This window comes from Buteo buteo, chromosome 16, assembly GCF_964188355.1.
Source record: "Buteo buteo chromosome 16, bButBut1.hap1.1, whole genome shotgun sequence".
Taxonomy (NCBI): domain Eukaryota; kingdom Metazoa; phylum Chordata; class Aves; order Accipitriformes; family Accipitridae; genus Buteo; species Buteo buteo.
The window spans coordinates 18,659,612-18,678,265 of NC_134186.1; the positions used below are offsets into that span (position 1 = coordinate 18,659,612).

Below are 18,654 nucleotides of genomic sequence, written 5' to 3' on the forward strand. Positions count from 1 at the left end.
GCTAAATGGTAGGGCTTTTTAAACCTGCCTAATCTGCACTGTAGAATTCTCCAGTGTGATGAAAACTTTTGTTACTTAGTTTTGTTGTACTGAATGGACTAGCTTCTGTCCAGAGTACAGCTTGTTCAAAAGATGCTATTGCTGGTTAAAATCCTCTTGATAAAGTCAGCTACTGTTTTTTGATAAATACATTATAGTTTTTTAGTGACTAAATAGTTCGGTAATAAATTGTACTCTTGGGGTTCTGAAGACTTTACTAAGGAAGCAGCATAATACAAATTCTGAACGCCCAAGGGCAGAAGCCAGTGCTGCCATGCAATAAACCAAGGACCAGTTCGGCTCATTTACTTGTTGCTAAAGCTGCTCGGCAAGCTTTTCATGTACTTGGTTTTGTCAGCAGATTCTTGCTATCTAAATGAAAAGTTTGTGTAATGATATGCTAGTCCTGAGGAACTCAACTGTAAAATGTTGATCACTAAACACTTAAATTTAGAGACATCTCACACGGGATGCCCAGTGTTCGAAGAGGTAAGGTATTTAGCTGGTTAGTTTCAAATCCTGTTCTGTATAGCTAAGACCACCAACTCAAGCCTTATTTGTCCCTATGCAAGGTAAGTGCCCTGAACAGGTGAATGACTGTTTTGTTAGCTGTTCCATGGACTAATAAATACTAATTGGGAAGAGCGTCTGAATCTGTAGACCAGCATTTAGACTGTTTGTCCACGTACCATGTGAACATACTAAGCTAGGTTTGGGAGGTGGCTTGGTATTTGTTTGGTTTTGGTTTTGTTTTGAAATTTCACTTTTCCAGAACAGCAAATACTTCCTGTAACTTCCATTGCTTACCCTTTTGACATATATAAATTTACTTAACTGTGTTTTAATGGAACTGAACTGTTGCATAGGGTTACTGTCAGGCTTTTCTTTTTAAAGGATACCATAAAATGAGATTCTTCCAATATTCAAAGAATACTCCAAAACCAGCTTGTATTAAAAGCTATCTTACAAACCCTTAGCTAAGAGTGCTGCTTTTACACATTTAGTGGTCTAAAATGTGGGAAATTTTTAATTCCTTTTAGAAGACTATATTGTATAAATAGAAACTGCTTTGAGTAATTTTATTTGAAAATGTGTTTAATTTCAACTCCAAAGTATTGAAAACAGTCATAAATCTCCTTTTTTCAGATTACCCAGCAGCTGGAAGGGATCTGTTTGCAAGTGATTGGAACAGTTTTGCAGCAGCATGTATTAGGTATATGTATTTCCGTTGGCTTATTTATTTAAGTGTGTGTGATTGGCATTAAATTTACCTCTATTCTGTTTGTTTTAGAGTTCTATGAGGAGATCTTTTCCTTGGCTCATAGTCTGACCTGTCAACAAGTTTCTGCACAAATGTGGCAGCTTCTTCCGCTTGTTTTTGAAGTCTTTCAGCAGGATGGCTTTGATTATTTTACTGGTAAGTAATACAAATAAATCAGAAAGCCAGATGGTTTCATATATGTGATTTCAACCATACAATGAATTGCATCTTGATTGAAATGTTAGAAGAACACTGAAGTGAGGTTACACTTGAAGTATTTTATTCTGCTGTTGCTACAACCAGACTTGTTTTGCTAAGGCATCTATGAGTAGATGCATGCTTATCTTGACAAACATTAAGCAAGACTGTAATTAACTTATTAATACATAGATTTCAGCCTGATTTTAACAGCTCGTCTAATAAAACATGCAAACAATATCTAACTGTGAACATTCTTTTTTTAATACAGACATGATGCCTCTCTTGCATAATTATGTTACTGTTGATACAGATACGCTTCTGTCAGACACAAAATATCTTGAAATGATCTACAGTATGTGCAAGAAGGTAAGTAGATTTGTTTGTGATAACAAAACCTGTGATCTCTGAAGTAATACACTGTTAAACTGGGTGCTTTTTTCCACAACAGCAGACTGAAACTGAAGAATTTTGATGTCTGCTCTTGAAGCTATTTAACATTCTCTGTGATTCCACAAATTATTGTGGAGAAATCTAAAGAGGTTGCATCAAATTTCAGACATATGCTTTTGCTAAAAGGGAAGAATAAATCATATACAACAAAAGCAGATTAAACAGCCCAGAGTTTTGTGCATGTGTGTTTTGTGTAATACACTTTGTGCATATGGGCATGCAAAACAGGTGTATGCATATTGCAAAAGGTAGATGGTTTTTTTCATCTGAGGTTTGTAGCCTTGCTATGGCTAGGATACCACATACCATATGTATGCTAAAGTCTTAAATCTATTGGCTAAACCAAGTGGAGTAGGGATGGAAAGTAGGGGGATAGGAATAGGAAGTTATTTTCCGAAGTTTGTGCCAAGTCAGTGATGAAAGCTGGGAGCAGAATGCAGTTGGCAGTCCAGTCACTTTTGGGCAGTGTTTCTGTATTTAACTTAGCTTCTCAGCTCCTGTGTATTATAGGTAGCTGCTGACTGGGCTTTCTTTATCCAATCAATATGTAGAATACAAAGCTTTCCAGAATGTTAGCCCTATGTGAGGAAATGAATAATTCTTTATAAGATGGTGTTAATATTTTATAATCTCTAATAGTAATCTGTGGGGATTTCAGTTTTCCACTTCTGGATATCATGTGTTGTGTCTATATAAGAGCTATGATGAACTGTCAGCTGCCCTGCCCATGGTATCTCCTGAGTAATTCTTTTGAAGATGTTTAAATATAATAGTGAATAACTCTAGACAGTCTTTATTTGAAAACAAGTTGCAACCAGGCTGACTAAACTGATTTTAAGTACTTGAACATTTTGTATAAATAAAAAAGAAAATTAGCCTGTTATAACCTCTTAGTGATTAGTGTTTTATTAGCTGAGCACAGTGAATCTTTAACACAGAAGTTTTAGGTATTGCATGGTCTCCCACTGGATATCCCAAGTTTGTAAATACCATTTTTATGAAATTCAGTACACGAACACGTGAGAAAAATTTTTGTTACATGTATGGAAATAAACCTTTGCAAAATGCCAGCTGATGCTTATACAGTTACTGTTGTAAGCTCCACATCCGTAGCGTTATTGAATATTTGTATATGTAGATTAGTTTTACCTGCATTCAGCAACATTTCAGTCTCTAGTTGTGATACTGAGCCATTGCTGTAGATTTGGCTGCTTCACTGATGGATGTTTATTCTAGCATTGTAATAGAGTGGGAGAATTTATATTAGCTTTTCAAAGCAAAGCAGTATATAGAAAATACTTCTTGAAGGGATATTGTCAACATTAATTGTTATTTTTCAGGTTCTTACAGGAGTTGCTGGAGAAGATGCAGAATGTCATGCAGCAAAGCTGTTAGAAGTGATTATTCTTCAGTGTAAAGGGCGTGGCATTGATCAGGTTGGTAACAACTTTGGTTGCTATAACTAATATTTTAAAAAGATTTTATTCTCAAATATGAATTGATTATGTGTTAACATGAGTTCTCTTCTGAGAAGTTTGTGTAGTGTGACTAATAATCTTGCGTTCTACTTTAGTGCTACTCAATTAACAGCCCTGCAGAGATAGTTACTGCACGCTTTGTCTCCAGAATTTAGGACACTGAGAAACTCAAGTGTTTTCCAGAATCTGGAAGAGTACTGCTTTAGGTGCATCTTCGTTCTAAAAGTCGATTATTTATATTCTAAGTTAATTCTAGTGAATACTTCATGAAAACTATTCAGTCTGTTAAGTTAACAGCCTTGAAATAAATAAGAATGAAAATGAAGTTCCTAGAATCCCAGTTGATGTCATAGAGGAACCAGGGACTTCGATATGCATGTATGGAAGTTGGAATTTGAGAGATGAATTTGTGTGCTTCCGCTGTGTACATGACAAGCACTGTATAATAGCTTTTTAAAAGTTTTTTTGCAAGCTTTTTAATATTTGTGGATATGGTCCTTGGAAACTTTAATTTTTAATTTATTTGAAAGAATATCTTCTATTTTTTTTTTTCAGTGTCACGTCTCTGAAGAGACTATTCCTTTGAATAGCTGTTTTCTTGGAATGTTAGTAATATCTCTTGACTGGACTTTCTAGTGTACATATTAACTCTATTTTTCATTTTTAAAACACAAGATATAGAACCAGGAATTACATCTGCTGTGCATAATGTCACAAAATCCCTGTGCTCGGAGTAGATAAAATATTTTCACTTTTTCATTTCATCTTTGTATATGACTTCTGGCAATTAAAAATTATTCCTGTTTTATGCCCTCTGTGTTTATGCGCCAGACTAGTTTTATGCCATTTCTCAGCTTTAGTGTGAAATACAGAACTACAAAATTTATTTTTTATCACTAAATTTGTAATGGTTCTCACTCTTCAGTGCATACCCTTATTTGTGGAAGCTGCATTAGAGAGATTGACCAGAGAAGTGAAAACAAGTGAACTGCGAACAATGTGCCTCCAGGTTGCCATAGCTGCTTTGTATTACAATCCTCATTTACTATTAAATACATTGGAAAATCTTCGTTTTCCCAATAATGTGGAGCCTGTCACCAATCACTTCATAACACAGTGGCTTAATGACGTGGACTGTTTCTTGGGGTAAGTGTTTCTAATTTTGAAGATTATTCTCTGTGATACGCCTCTGCATTATAGGCTTGTAAATCATAACAAAACTTGCAACTTTTTTACTCTATTGTTTTGTAGACTTCATGATAGAAAGATGTGTGTGCTTGGCTTGTGTGCTCTTATTGATCTGGAGCAAATACCACAGGTTTTAAATCAAGTTGCTGGCCAGATCCTGCCAGCTTTTATCCTTTTATTTAATGGATTGAAAAGAGCATATGCCTGTCATGCAGAGCATGAAAATGACAGCGATGATGATGATGAAGCTGAAGAAGATGAGGAAACAGGTATGGAAACTGAAACATCACTGTTACTTTGTATTTTTCATTTTCTCTGATGGAGATGCAGAGTTCCTTTGTGGAAATCTTCAAAGTTCCCTAATTCCAAAAATCAAAAGCTGTGGTAGAAAACATTGGACCTCTTTTAATGACTTTAAAGCATATCTGACTTACTGTCCAGTCACTCTTAAAAACTTAACTTCCTAGGCTGAGTTTCTTCAAAGTCACTAGTGTGTGGATGCTGTCATTGCTGAAAGGAATTATTACTGGGGCATGTTTCCCATTTGAGTGAGGGCTAAGAGTCAGTAGAAGGAGTTTCCAGGGATCCTTCTAATCCATTGTACCATTTAGACTATATATTACAAGCTGTCCCATGAGCTGCTGGTGTTTTAGCTCTGTATTGAAAATGACAGTTCTTGTGAATTCCCTCCCTCCCTGGACTAATGGCACTAGGCGAGGAGTTCAGTGAGCTTCCCCTTTCCTAGTCTGCACTGTTTTCCGTTCCATTGCCTGTTCTGCATAATCGGCCATCTTTGTGAAGAGTCGTTCTTACTATTCTTGAGATGATAAACTTTTTTTTGTGTGTGATATTTAACTCAGAGGAATTGGGGAGTGATGAAGATGACATTGATGAAGATGGTCAAGAATATCTAGAAATTCTAGCAAAACAGGCAGGTGAAGACGGAGATGATGAAGACTGGGAAGAAGATGATGCTGAAGAGACTGCTTTGGAAGGCTATTCCACAATTATTGATGATGAAGACAACCCTATTGATGAATATCAGATATTTAAAACAATTTTTCAGAGTAAGTAACTTGATTTCCTTTCCTGGCTAACAAGTTATATTTTAACTTAATTTTACTGTATACTGTTGTAAACTAGAACCTGTTGAAAGCTTCCAAACAGGCTTTCGAATATGTGCTTTGAAAAAGTTCTTTCTTTGGAAGGGGGAAGCCATTGTTAAACTTTCAGAGCAGGGGAAGATGCTTGAATGAATTTATGGTGGGAGGGAAGAGGTCAGAAGTTGCGTTAGTGTTTTTAAGTGTCTTTTATGTAACCCAAACAGACTATTATTCTGATTAAAATGGTAATGAGTTAGTAAGTTTTGAGTTAAAGAACATTTTAATGAACACTTTCCTTTTGGTTTTTTTTTTTTTCTCTTGCAGCAATTCAGAATCGTAACCCTGTGTGGTACCAAGCTTTGACACAGGGTCTTAATGAAGAACAAAGGAAACAATTGCAGGACATAGCAACTCTGGCAGATCAGAGACGAGCAGCACATGGTATTTTTCCCCCTTTATACCATTAATTCCTGCTTTTGCTGTTTGAATGCTGTTTATGTGCTCAAGAAGCGTAATACAGAAAAAGCCTATAATTCAAGCCTGATAATGTCTTCATCAAAGCAGAGTTGGTTTACACTCCAGAGGTGCTTGAAATCTCTTAAGATTGTTAGGTCACAAAGCCTCAATGCACAAATTGTATGGCATACCACAGGTGTAAGGAATGATAGAAATGTCTTAATGAAGTAGCCAAGTAAATAAAAGCGTATTTGTCATAATTGCTTGGATTTGAAAACAAATTATTTGATTACCTGAAGGTGGATGAACTCTAGGTATGGAGAGAAACACATTAAGTGCCTGATAAATTATTTCCTGATGTGACCTAGTCCAGCTGGGATAGACAATGATTCTATAGGTGGGAAAAGAGCAAATTATGGAAGTAGTATCCATCTGTAAAGCTACATCATTAAGCCTGTTAAATATTTCAGATTGTTATTCTTCAATACAGGTAATACACATTTAAAAATATAGGAAGTTGGCAGATCTTCAGTTTTCTTTTTTTGTTTTGCAAGTTTTCCCAGGTGTTTGAGAGTAAGCCAATATAGATCACTCTCTGAAGTCAGGGCTGAATTTTGAGTGATCAGTCTGGTGTCGCATATCCTGCATCCTATTTACCAATTACTACAAGATCTTTCAAAATAGAAGTTCAGAAACCTTTCAGTAAAAAGATTGGTAGTAAGAATGCACATTTTATAAGTAGTTTGTGTCAGAAAACAGCCTAAATTACCTCACAATGCTTTAAGTGTTCAGAATGATCCACTTTTTAATAGTTATACAGTTTCACTGTGACCCGTCAAACACTTGACATCATATTGATGAGATTATACACCTCTTTTGCATTTCATGAAAAATAATGTTCTTATTTTTTTCAGCTGCTTATTCGTAGAGCAAGTTAGGTTCAGATTGTGAAGTTTAACTTAACTAGATCCTTACAGGAAATTCTTGTGTACTATCGGAGTATACTGATAGTCCATTTAGGCTACCTACCACACATGCAGACATCCTGCTAGAAGGATTTGGAATATAACTACCTCTCATTAATGTAGCTAAGAAGAATTTCCATAAGCTAAGAGATTTGTCTTCTGTACACTATGGAGCCAGGAGCAAACAAAGCAATGATCCCCAGGTCATGTTCTCCCCCCGTCCTTCATCAGCTGTGGCAACATTTTTCTGGCCCGTTTCCAAAGAAACAGAGGCAAAATGCAGATCCTCTGGATAATGTGACCTGTCCTGTATTCCCAGAAAGAGAGAGATTGCAACTACTTTGAGGTAGGAGAAAGCTCTTAAGACTAGAAATAAGACATTAATAAGAGTTGTTATCTTGAGCTGGGAATAATAGAAACCTCCTGCATTATCTAGGTTGTAGTAAAGGTAGATAGAAATACACATTTCTGTAGAAGTAGGTAGACAGAAATGTATAGATGGAAATACACATTTCTGTCTGCTTTTTACCAACCTCATCTTCAGTTGTCCATGTATTAGAGCTTGTGAAAACTGGTCTTATAGTAATCTTGGAAAGATGGAATATGCAGCTAGTAAAACGAGAAAGCTTAACTATCACTGTTAGTTACAGTGATGGATATGTGGACCTCAGAAGCCTAAAGATCTTAAGGTTTGGTTGAAAATGAAAAGTGGTATTGGTAGTTTTCTCTCAGGATTATGTTACATGGTCTAGTAATCTATACTCTATGTGCTTGGGTGTGGCTATTTCTGCTTAAATTGTTGAATTGAGATAGGAACACTGAAAATTTAGGTACTATCTGTGTACTGCTTTTTTGTACATGTGCTCTGTTATTGATTTGACTAAAAAGGTCTATTAATGTTAATCAGAAACAATTGGGTGCCTGTTAGAAAGTTTAGAAGTCCAGCATCCATTCAGGTCCTGTTTCTGAAATGTGAAAATTACATACTCGTGTCCAAAAGCTGAAGTGTGGGCTTCTTAAAATATAAATTCATTTAAGCATAGCTATGACTCAATATTGAGAAATTAAAATAAATAAATAAATAATCAGCCCATCTGTTGTTTGGGGCATTGCACATTTCCACTTTGTGAATGCTGATTACTTCCTTGGGTAACCCCAGGTTAAACCTGTATCTCTGAGAGACTCAAAATGGTCAAGTCACAAAATCTTAATCTGTCTTCCCTCCTACGCACACACTAAAATATCTTCCTTCTGTTTTTTGTTTTGTTTTAGAATCCAAAATGATTGAAAAGCATGGAGGATACAAATTCAATGCTCCAGTTGTGCCAACTTCATTTAATTTTGGAGGCCCTGCCCCAGGAATGAATTGAATTATCACTTTTCCTGCTACTGTGTGATTGTAGTGAAGAGCTTGTGTTCCTCCCAATAGTGGTTCCAGAACTGGTTCATGTTATCTACAACTCACTCTAATTGATAAATAGATTGGACAAAAGCCCTAGAGGTGGGACCTGATCATGCAACCTAATACTGGAAAGCAAACCAGAGGGTTTTTTTGAAGATAGGAAGAATCTGAATTTAAAGCTTCAAATGACACACTTTGGAAATCGGAAATCAAGAGGGGATGTCATGAAGGCAGCTTTTCTTTTTCTGAGGAAAAAAATAGGCATGGGCTGCAGGACTATTTAAAATGTCTCATTTACAGTACAAGCTAGAAGGCAGACTTAATTTTTACACCTGTGGCGGTATGAGTATTTGCCCAATTTATTTCCCTTTTCTCCCTTCCTATTGGGTGTCTATTCTTTTATTGTAAATAAGATAAGGTAATCAGATAGCCTTACTTAATCTTCATCATTTCCATTTATCAAGATTGTTCATATGTAGAATATTGGACACTTAATGTAGCACTACATAACTGATAAATCTGTAAATGAATTAGCACTTTCATATTGAAACAAGCCTGCTAGCCTATGTACAAAAATAGCAAAATGTTTGCTGTTTATAAAAAATAAAAATAAAAAATAAGGGATGTATTGGGGAAAATAATTTCAAGTTATTAATTTAAAATGAACTAGCAGTTTTGTACCTGGTGACTTTGTGGTGCAGTCACCTCTGGTTGTGACTTGAATTCGGTTATGTAAAAAGGGGTTAGTGATATTTCATTGCTGCTAAAAAAAAAATAGCAACACCCTCTGTGTCCTTTGTTTTTCTTAAAGATCTCACTGTACAAGGTGAAATTTGGATACAAATGTGTACTGTAAGCACTGAGGAAAAAGTTACCTTCTCTAAAGCAGGTAAATAAGATGTGAAGTTCTTAAGAGTTGATTGAAGTGTGTGGGTGAAACATCTATATATGCAATCTGTTAAAAAGACAACAATTAATTTGGCTAATCTGGGCTATGAACTATGAATGCAATTGTTTCCCCTAATTTTGCAAAATATTCTTTTTCCAGCATGTGGTAGTGCAGGTGCACTACTCTTGCATTTCATTCCCCCTCTTTTTGCACTCCCAGCATTAGTGTGTGCTGTTGTCTGCCTAATCCAGACAGTGTATTTGAAGTTTTGCCAATCTTTCATTTTTGAAGCCACAATTTTCTTCCTTCAAAGTTGCTATAGTAACTAGTATTTTAGCTGGAGAGGCAAAATACAGTTCCCTCTGGGACCACTATCAAAACCACTGTTTGAAGAAGCCAGCAGGGAGATGCTGTGAACGGGTTGGCTTAAATGCCCCCTTTTTCTTTTCTAAAAGCAAAAATCCATAGGTTTTTGATCTTGCCTTGAGATCATTGGTGTCAGGTCTTTTAAATCAAATGTTTGGTTTTTTTTTTTTTTTTCTTTTGGCTGTTTTTATATAAAAATGTCACCTGCTGTTACAATTGATATTAAACAAGCTACCTTAATTTAATGTAAGCCTCCAAAATTTAAATACAGGTTAAAAATAAACTGAGTTTATATCTGTAAAAATGAAATGCACATATATATATTATGATACTCAAAATGCAGTCTTCAGAAAATTGGTTTGTGTGGTGTGTTTTTTTGCATCAGCAGGGTAGCAGGAATTCATGGTTTGGGGTTTCCTTGACAAGCTGACCAGCACCATGCTCTGCCTTCCATTTGTTGCACAACCGCTAGCGCTTCTCTGGGCAGGTGTAGTGGGTTTTTTCCAGTCACTCTTCTCTGGTCTGCCTTTCTTCGGCAAATACAGTTACCTGCGCGCAGAGCTAATGTGAGAGATGGAGCCAGGACTATAATGCCACTTTGCCCTAGCCGAATACCAAAGGGATACTTTAAAAGCAAATTGTGGACTTAAAAGGATGGGTATTGTACCTGATGTGAAAAAGCCTAAAAAATTAAGCCTCGAATCAGAGTATCCATTATAGTAGTGGTATGAGAACCACCGTAGTACTTTGGAATCTTTAGCTGACAGGCCAAGTCCCTATAGCAGAACTGATTTTTTTTTTAAATGTGTAACTCATGAGCACATACAGGTGTACTCCGGCCTCAAGATAATCTCTAGACAAGGTTTTATTTTTGTAGAAAAAGGTGACAGACATAATTACAGCATACCTTTTCCTGTGCATTCCTTGACCTTGAAAAATCCCCAGTTTGACATAATTTTTGAACATCTGCTTGTTGGGTATCTGCTTACCTTGTTATGCATCCCCCAAAAATCTAAGAGATTTAGGACAGAGGAGACACTTCTGCCTCATGGCAGAAGATGTGACAGAGCAGCAGTGAGAAGGCTTTATATGCAAAGCAGATGAAAAAAAATGAGGGGAAAATCACCAATTTAGTGCCATTGTCATTTCTGGAACAGTTATATTTTTCAAGTCACAAGTCAAGGAAAGAATTTTATCTTGGTGTGAGGAATACAGTCTTACTTCAAGGGTGCTTTTATGTGTCGCTAGATTGGTTAGCAAGGAGCATCTTTTTTAAGAATGGATCTAGAACTTTGCTTTCCTTAGCTCCAAGAAATGTATTTATATAAATTGCAGAACAATTTTGCATTGTTGTTGGTGGTGATAGCGCATTTTGTGATGCAATATATCAATTTCAGTGATACACTTATGTCAAAATTTAAAATTGATCTTCCTCCTAGAACTTGCAATTATCCATTCCATTTTCAAGGATAATGCAACTCTAAAGGAAGAACTGGGAAATTTAAAGCCTCTGTTTTTTCTATTATGGAAGATCTCCTTGGATTAATAAACATCTAAAGCAAATCCTTATCTTCACTTATTTCAGTGTGGTGTTTTGAATGTAGCTGTATTCTTACAGTACTTGGGAGTCCTGTTCTAGTTACGTAGCTCTAAGGTTTGTATTTTCCTCTCTAAAATACTTCTTCAAGCAGAGATGTTAGGCACAACTACAGTCCTCTTAACTGTGTTAAATGTCATATGCTATTTTTTAAAATGTTGACATACTGGGTAAATTTAATACCCTTTTTTCCTGAATCACTATCTTAAAAGAATTATTAGTAGGTGTCAGCGTAGTACAGCAAAGCTCTGTACAAATCTCTTGTAGCCTAGAATTACTACTGCAAGATTCAAGAAGTCTGCAGTGGATTAAGTACAGAATACCCGACAATAAACATGCAGATGGTTTTAATTGTGCCTAGTAATTCATACCTCAAATTTTATGGGTTAAGTTTTATTTTTCTAAAGGAAATTTCTGCCTCTTGTGACTATCAGTTCTCAAAGAGTAGAAATATCATGAAGCTTCTCAGCGATTTTATCTTTGCATGTTTCTGTCAAGTTCTCTTTCAGTCCTTCCTCATAGTACTTTTCTCTTGCTAAACATTTCCACTTCCTGGACCTGAATTTGTCCCCCTGTAACTCCCATGAGATGCTGCCAAGAAAGTGTAAGCTCTCTGTACTTACACAGTTCATACTGTAGGCAGTCATACCCCTGTTGATGCTCTCTCTGTGTGTATTCAACACCAAGAGACACAGCTGCGTCCTTCTCTGGCATTTCAGCAGTGGGACTGATGCTCACTGATGGCTCTGAGCAGTGCAGCCGAGGGGACGGCTCCTCAGTGGGTGCTGCAGGCTCCCATGGGGGAAGCATGTGGTTCCAAAGTCAGTATTAGTGGTAGACCCAGCATTGTCTATGTATGGGTTTTGATTTAACAGATGTGACAAATTTCACATAATGCTGGTCCAAAGTTTGTATGCTTGTGAAGACTTTACCAGTCTTCCATGACTTGGGCTACTAATTAAGTTTTTATCTTTGGTGTATGATCAGCAGTGGGTGAACACTTCTTCTGAAAATCTATGCAAAAATGGGCATTTATTTTTAAAAACATAGTTGGGAAGAGCACTACAGTTCTGCATTTCTGCTCAATCTACTATTCAAGTTTTAACCTGAATGCAGTATTAAAAAAAAAAAAGTTTAAAAGCTTGCCAGGTACAAGGCGCTCAGTATTACGCTGTTACAGACTACCCAAGCATGAGTTCCTTGAGCTGGGTTTTTCTCTTACTTGTGCTTTGTGGGACCTTCTGCATACCCAGAACTAGGAATGTGTAAAAGCTTCATTTATCTGGTGGTGTAGCACTGACTATACATTACTTTGCAATCAATATGTAGTTTATTTAACTTAAAGGGTGTGTCATTGGTTTGCTTATTTCTGCTTTTTATAACCAGTCTCAGGTGTTGGTGCTTTAGAAATGGCAAGTGCTTCAGACTGGGAAATCCCAAGTTGTAAGATTTGAGAGAGATGTTAAGTAATCTATTAACATAAAAGTGTTGGTAAACCCAAAATAGAATTGTATTTTGGGTGTTTCACGGCTACTGTACCTCAAATCAAAGTGATGGCTGTAATTTGTATTTTGGGTGAAAGTTTCCGGTTAAGAAACAGGAACGAAAACTTGAAACTAAGAAAGGAAAATTGCTCTGTATCAGGCCTGGTTGGGAATCAGCTGGTTTTGGCTGTTTGGCCATTTGGCTGTTTTTGACTGCAAGAATTTAGAACTGTAGTTTTAGGCAAAAAACTTACATATTCTTATAGCAGTCATGTTCAGAAAGGTCAAGTAAGCCCTACAGAGCTGGGCCTACTGTCCTGTCAATGGTGGTAGCTCATGTTAATTGCACGGTTGTGTTTTCTTAAAAAATCATTTACCGAAGTAATTGTAATACCCTTTAACTGCCTGTGGAGCTGCTGTTGGACTATTACACGTTTCAATACCTAAAAATCACGTGAGCATAAATATTCTCCAGCTCAGCTTTAAGAACAGAGTCCTTATGCCGAAGAGCTGGGCTGAAAGGCAGCACAAGATAACGCGCCGGGAGGCTGGCGAAGGGGACCCCCGGGGGGCTTCCCCTCCCTACCCAGCTCTGCCCCGAGCAGCCCCTCTGCCAGGGCACCGCGCCCCGGCCCCCTTCCAGCGGCCTCCCCCCGGCTCCCGCACCGCCAAGGGACGGAGCCGCGCGCACCGCCGGCCCGCCCGCCTCCGCGGGGACGGCGGCGCCCCGAGCCCAGCAGAAAAGTGCCGGGGCCGTGTGCGGGGGCCGCGACGGCGGGGCCGGAGCCCACGGGCAGGCCGCGTCCGAGCCAGGAGTCCCTCCCCGCCGGCGCCCGCCTCCTCCGGCCGCTCCGCTCCGTCGCCACCGCGGGGGGCCGGCCGTAACGCCAGGGGCAGCCGCCTCGGGGCGCAGCCCGGCCCTCGACGCTCCCCTCCCCGCGGCGTCCCCCAGCGCCGCTGCCGCCGGGCGCCCTCCCTGGGGAATGAAATGGCGCCCAGCTGCCTCGCTCCCCCGTCGACGCACAGGCGCCTCGCTCCCCGCGGTACAAAATGGCGGCGGCGGCGGCGGCCCCGAACCCAGCCTAACCGAGACGCCATGAAGCTGCGGGGCGGGGCCCCGGGCGTCTAGCCAATGGGCACTGGCGCGGGGCCTGGAGGCGGCCAATGGCGGGCGGAGGCGGTGACGCGTGGCGCGGCGCGCCCAATGGGAGCGGCGGTAGCGGGGGGCACGAGGCCCGCCCGCGCGGCTCGGGGCGGTGCTGAGGCGGGCGGGCGCTGAGGCGGCCGTTTCCTGTCCTGGTGCATGGTGGTCGGACGGAGGAATTGTTGGAAAATTTCTCGGCGAGGTTAGTATATAAATGTGTTTTTACCCAGTGTGCCTTATTCTAACCACCGCCATCTCCGGCTGGGGCCGCCGCGCCGGGCCGCCGGGCCGGGCCTCGCCCTCCGCGCCGCGCGCAAGGAGGCGGCGAGGGGCAGCGAGCGGGGGGGCAGGCGGGCAGCGCCGGCACCGATAGACACGAAGAAAGCCGCGGCTCCGCCGCCCGCCCGCTCCGCGCGGCCCGGCCCCGGCCCCTCCCCCCCCTCCCGCCGGGCCTGCTCGCGCCTGCCCGCCGGCATCCCGCACCGCGGGGCGCGCCGGGCCCGGGCCCCGGGCGGCGCCCCCCCCGCCCCCGCCGGCCGCCCCCCCCCACCTCGCGGGCCCGGGCGCGGGGGCGCCCGTTAGCCGCTGCGTCACGGGCGGGGGCTGCCGGCGGCGGGCGCGCTCTCCGCGCGGGCGGGCGGGGGGCGGGGGCGGGACGGGGTGTCCTGGCGCGCTCCGTGCCCCGCTCCTGCCCCGGGGCGTCCGGCGCTCGTCGTGCGGAAGGCTGGGGGTGGACGCGGTTTTTCACGTTTTCTGGGTTTTTTCTTTTTTTAACGTGGTGTTCCCATTGTGACGGAGGGCAGGCTTGCAGAGCGGCGTTGAAACAATTGCCTGCAGAGCGCTCTCGGCCTAGCGTGCGGCTTGATACGCGCGCGTTTGGGAAGGAGTAATTCGCTCTCCTTGCACGAAGTTGCTTATTTTTAACGTCGCTGTGTCGTAGCGCCGTGAGCGCTGCCGTTGCCGTGCTAACACGGGAGAAGGTCCTTGCACGGAGCTTGTGAAGTAATCTGTTTTAGTTCATCTCTTTCAACTCGCCAAAACACCGTGCAAAATTATTTTAAGGGTTTTACGGCCTGCTCGCTCTTGTTGTTTCCTTCAGCTTTTCTTGTCTGGAACTTCTAATAGAACAGGATAACGAGAAGCTACACCTCCAGAAAAATTACCTGCAATAACGCACAGATTTTTTTTCAATTTTCAGATAAGGCCTTATTTGTGGTGCTTGTTAGTCAAGAAAAAATGACATGACTTTCGTGCAAGTTAAGTTTTTTCTTAAGCCTTCAGTTGAGCAGCTCCAGTTACGTATAAAATCTTTTTAGGGTTTGTTTTGAACCATCAAAGAATTACATCTGTCATTATGTGCAGAGCGATACCAGTGCTTCTAAGGAACGTTATTCCAGTGATACAGAAACTTCAACCTTATAGTCTTTCAAAGAAAACATTTTCTCTTGTTATACAGTTTTCTCAAGATTCTGCTTCAGGTGTTGTAAATCTCTTATGCCTTAGAGGACTATGTACCAGGTATTGCTGTTGCAGCTTCAAGGTGATCGTACCTGAAAAATTAAATTTGTTTGTCCTTGACTAGTAGCTTTCTAAGAGAAGTCATAGACGTGTAGTATATTTTATCTTCTTTGTGTAAGTGTGTTTGCCATACAGCTTTAGAATGGCAGGGTACAACATAATCGTGTTTTCATCGCTTGTTTCTTTGTATTTCATGCATTAAAGTCTCTAGCTTTCAAGCTGTGTGTGCGTCAGAAGCAATTCATCTGAATCACTACAGAAAATGAAACTCGGGAATACATAGTCAAATAATGCATGATTGTTTTGGTAATACATAACAGCTTAAATGAGATGTAAAAATAAACATTTTAAACAGTTTTGAGAAATGAATTTCAAATTTATTGCATAATTTACATAAGCTATTCTCATTATTGTAATGAAATAATGCTTTCTTTCTAATACCTATCTGAGGAAGAGTTATTTTGCCTTCTATTAAAGGCTCAAATACAGCAAATGCTTAAGCAAGTGTAAAAGTTTCTTTAGCTAGGAAGTCACATGGACTTCACTCTGTCTTCATGCTTGTGTAGCATTTGATACTTCTGTCATGAGCTGGCAATATCTTTTCTCGGAGGAGATGGGCGCAGCAATAATAAAGCGATGAATGTTCCCTGGGAATGGGCTGTTAATTTGTTTTTGTCTCTCGAATATCTCAAATGATGTACTGCTTCAGCTCAGCAGACTGCTGATGGCCCATGATTTGCTGTCTTGTACTGTCCAGGAGAAGGGATTTGGTAGGAGTTTGAGCAGTGAACAGGGTCTAAGCAGCAGGCTGGCAGGTCGAAGCAGCCATGCCTGCTGACAGCTGTGCTTCTGGTGCACGGGCTGCCTGCCGGCAGCCTTCTCGCCTATGATTCTGTTGGATGTACAGAGGGATTAGCCTGAGGGTTCCTCAGCTTAAGTTTGGTGGTGGTAATGGTCTCTCCCTGGACACCATCTTTTCTGGGCATTCCTTAAAACATTATGTGTGTGTATTCTTGCAGACTTACGTATTGACCTTAATAAAATGTATGGGGTTTTTTTAAAGCTAAAAAGATGACAGTTTGGAACTGGGTTGCTTCTTTTAGAGTAATTTGGCTTCATTTAGAGTGCAGGTTGTTCATCTTTCCTTGCTGTTGCATGGAAGTCTTGGCCTTAAAAGTTTTGGGTTAAAACATGCTCAGCACAGGTGGAGTCTTTTGAGAAACACTGTTATTAAATTGAGGAGTCTTCAGTTGGCAGTGTGAAACTATTTGTTTTCCAAAGTGTAGGGCTCAGCTGAATTTGGATGAGTTTCCACACACAAAGCGAACGGCACTTGCCTGATAATCAGGGCAATTCTTCCAGTTTCAAGCATCATAATGGACAGAATGCAAATACCAGGAAGATCTAACTTTTCTCAGTGCTCTTGTAGTCACATCCCTTCATTACTCTTTTCCTGTCTGCATGTTGACTTGTACCCTCTTCCTTGATCATCCCCATGATTTCTGCTTCCCATGCTATCTTTTGTACCTCCTGCTGTCTCTGACGTGTACATACGTACCATGGCATCCCAGGCCAACCCTTTGTTTGCCTTTTCTTGCCACTGGCTTTTTTCCTGTATTGTCACATCTCTCACACATTTTTAAGGCTCAACAGCATGCTTTCTGCTTGTTCTGCATTAATAGATGGTCAGTTTGTTCTTTCATCTCTTCTGTGCTGCAAGGAAATTGGTGCGCCTGGTAAAGAGAGCGTGAATTGGGTAGCCAATTCCTGTGCCTTGTGCCACAAAAAAATCCCAAAAGATTGAAGGAAGGTTTCTGCTTAGTTTATGGATCCCTAAGATGGATCATGATCTGAACAGATGGATCCTCTTCAGGAATCTGAGAATTCAGCTCTGAAATGCAAGTCGCTATAAACGGATGTGTGCATAGGTATTGTTCTGAGGATGGAGTGAGGAATCTGAGGGAGGTGCCTGTCCATGGGCACCACATTTCTGGGGGAGGAGAGGAAGGAAGCCTTAGGACCCATCATGGCACAATCGGGTTTATGGGGTTCTGCCTGTACCTTAAGTCTGTAACTTGATCTGCTCTTAGTTGTGTTTACTTAAGGGAATATGGTTTTAGTCTGCTCACTCTCTGCAGTATGCATCAGGAATTGACCAGTTATTCAAAACCGGAATTGGACTAAATTAGCAAATGCTTCCAGTGACTTAGTCTGCTAAAATTTTCTGGGTTACACTGCTTTTTTAATTGTATAGTGGGATTGTACTTTGCTGTACCAAGATGATGCTTGTTAGATAAATGAAGTTCTCAGTTTTGAAGGGAATTTACAGTTCCAGTAAGTTCTGCGATACTCAAAGCTGACATCAAAGTTACACTTACAATTACTTAGTGCTTCCCTCAGTTTGTATTTTATCGTCTGCTGAATGTTTTCCTCTGTATACACTTCTTGAGGGGGAAATTGTGTTACCTGCTTAATGCTCTTGGACTTCATTTCTGATGACAGACTTCTCTAGAATTGGAAGATGGGTCTGTAATTGCAAGTTAGCTGGTGTTGCCCATATCTTAAGTATATTCATACTGAGCTAACATGGTATTACACAGAGTTTCTTAGAATATATTTAGATGTACTGTTTTTCAGTTTACATTTGTGATCTGTTTTTTTGCAATTCAGGGTAAAGGTTGGCAATTCAGTAGGCTGTCCGTTTAGTTCCTGAAATACAAGTATAGACTAAAATACTTCTGTTAACTGTCACGGCTAATACTGATACATCTGTAATATAGTTATCAGATTACTAATTAACTCAACCAGACAAAACAACCCACTCAAAATTCCCCATTTTGTTGGCAGTCTAAGCAGATTTGCAGGATTTGAAGGGGCACAGCCAGGATTAATTATTTTGGTGATGTAAATTAGAGACTTTTGTGATTTCTCGACAATTAAGAGAGAAGTCTGTTTGACATGAAAGTGAAACATTGATAGAAATAGTTGGTCTCAATTTCTTTCAGTTTTTTAGCTGTTAAGTATTCACCTATTCACCTTGTTTTATTTAAAACACCGATATAAATGGAGGTTTTATGATTTAAGGATTAAGCAGCCTCCTGAAGTGCTTCAGA

At 40.4% G+C, this 18,654-nt stretch overlaps 2 protein-coding genes across 3 annotated transcripts in view; both read left to right on the top strand.

Annotated features, from left to right (window-relative positions):
- The window catches only part of IPO7 (importin 7), a 42,374-nt gene extending 31,007 nt beyond the window's left edge, over nucleotides 1-11,367 (top strand). The window contains exons 17-25 of the mRNA XM_075048054.1: nucleotides 1,186-1,252; nucleotides 1,331-1,456; nucleotides 1,770-1,867; nucleotides 3,292-3,387; nucleotides 4,355-4,575; nucleotides 4,681-4,886; nucleotides 5,478-5,684; nucleotides 6,045-6,161; nucleotides 8,414-11,367. Coding sequence (XP_074904155.1) covers nucleotides 1,186-1,252; nucleotides 1,331-1,456; nucleotides 1,770-1,867; nucleotides 3,292-3,387; nucleotides 4,355-4,575; nucleotides 4,681-4,886; nucleotides 5,478-5,684; nucleotides 6,045-6,161; nucleotides 8,414-8,511 — 1,236 coding nt within the window. The 3' untranslated portion in view covers nucleotides 8,512-11,367. The remainder of the gene's footprint in view (nucleotides 1-1,185; nucleotides 1,253-1,330; nucleotides 1,457-1,769; nucleotides 1,868-3,291; nucleotides 3,388-4,354; nucleotides 4,576-4,680; nucleotides 4,887-5,477; nucleotides 5,685-6,044; nucleotides 6,162-8,413) is intronic.
- A 2,726-nt stretch (nucleotides 11,368-14,093) lies between these two features.
- The window catches only part of ZNF143 (zinc finger protein 143), a 43,031-nt gene continuing 38,470 nt past the window's right edge, over nucleotides 14,094-18,654 (top strand). For both annotated transcript variants that reach the window (XM_075048058.1, XM_075048061.1), the window contains exon 1: nucleotides 14,094-14,225. The gene's annotated coding sequence lies outside the window, so the exon portion shown is untranslated. The remainder of the gene's footprint in view (nucleotides 14,226-18,654) is intronic.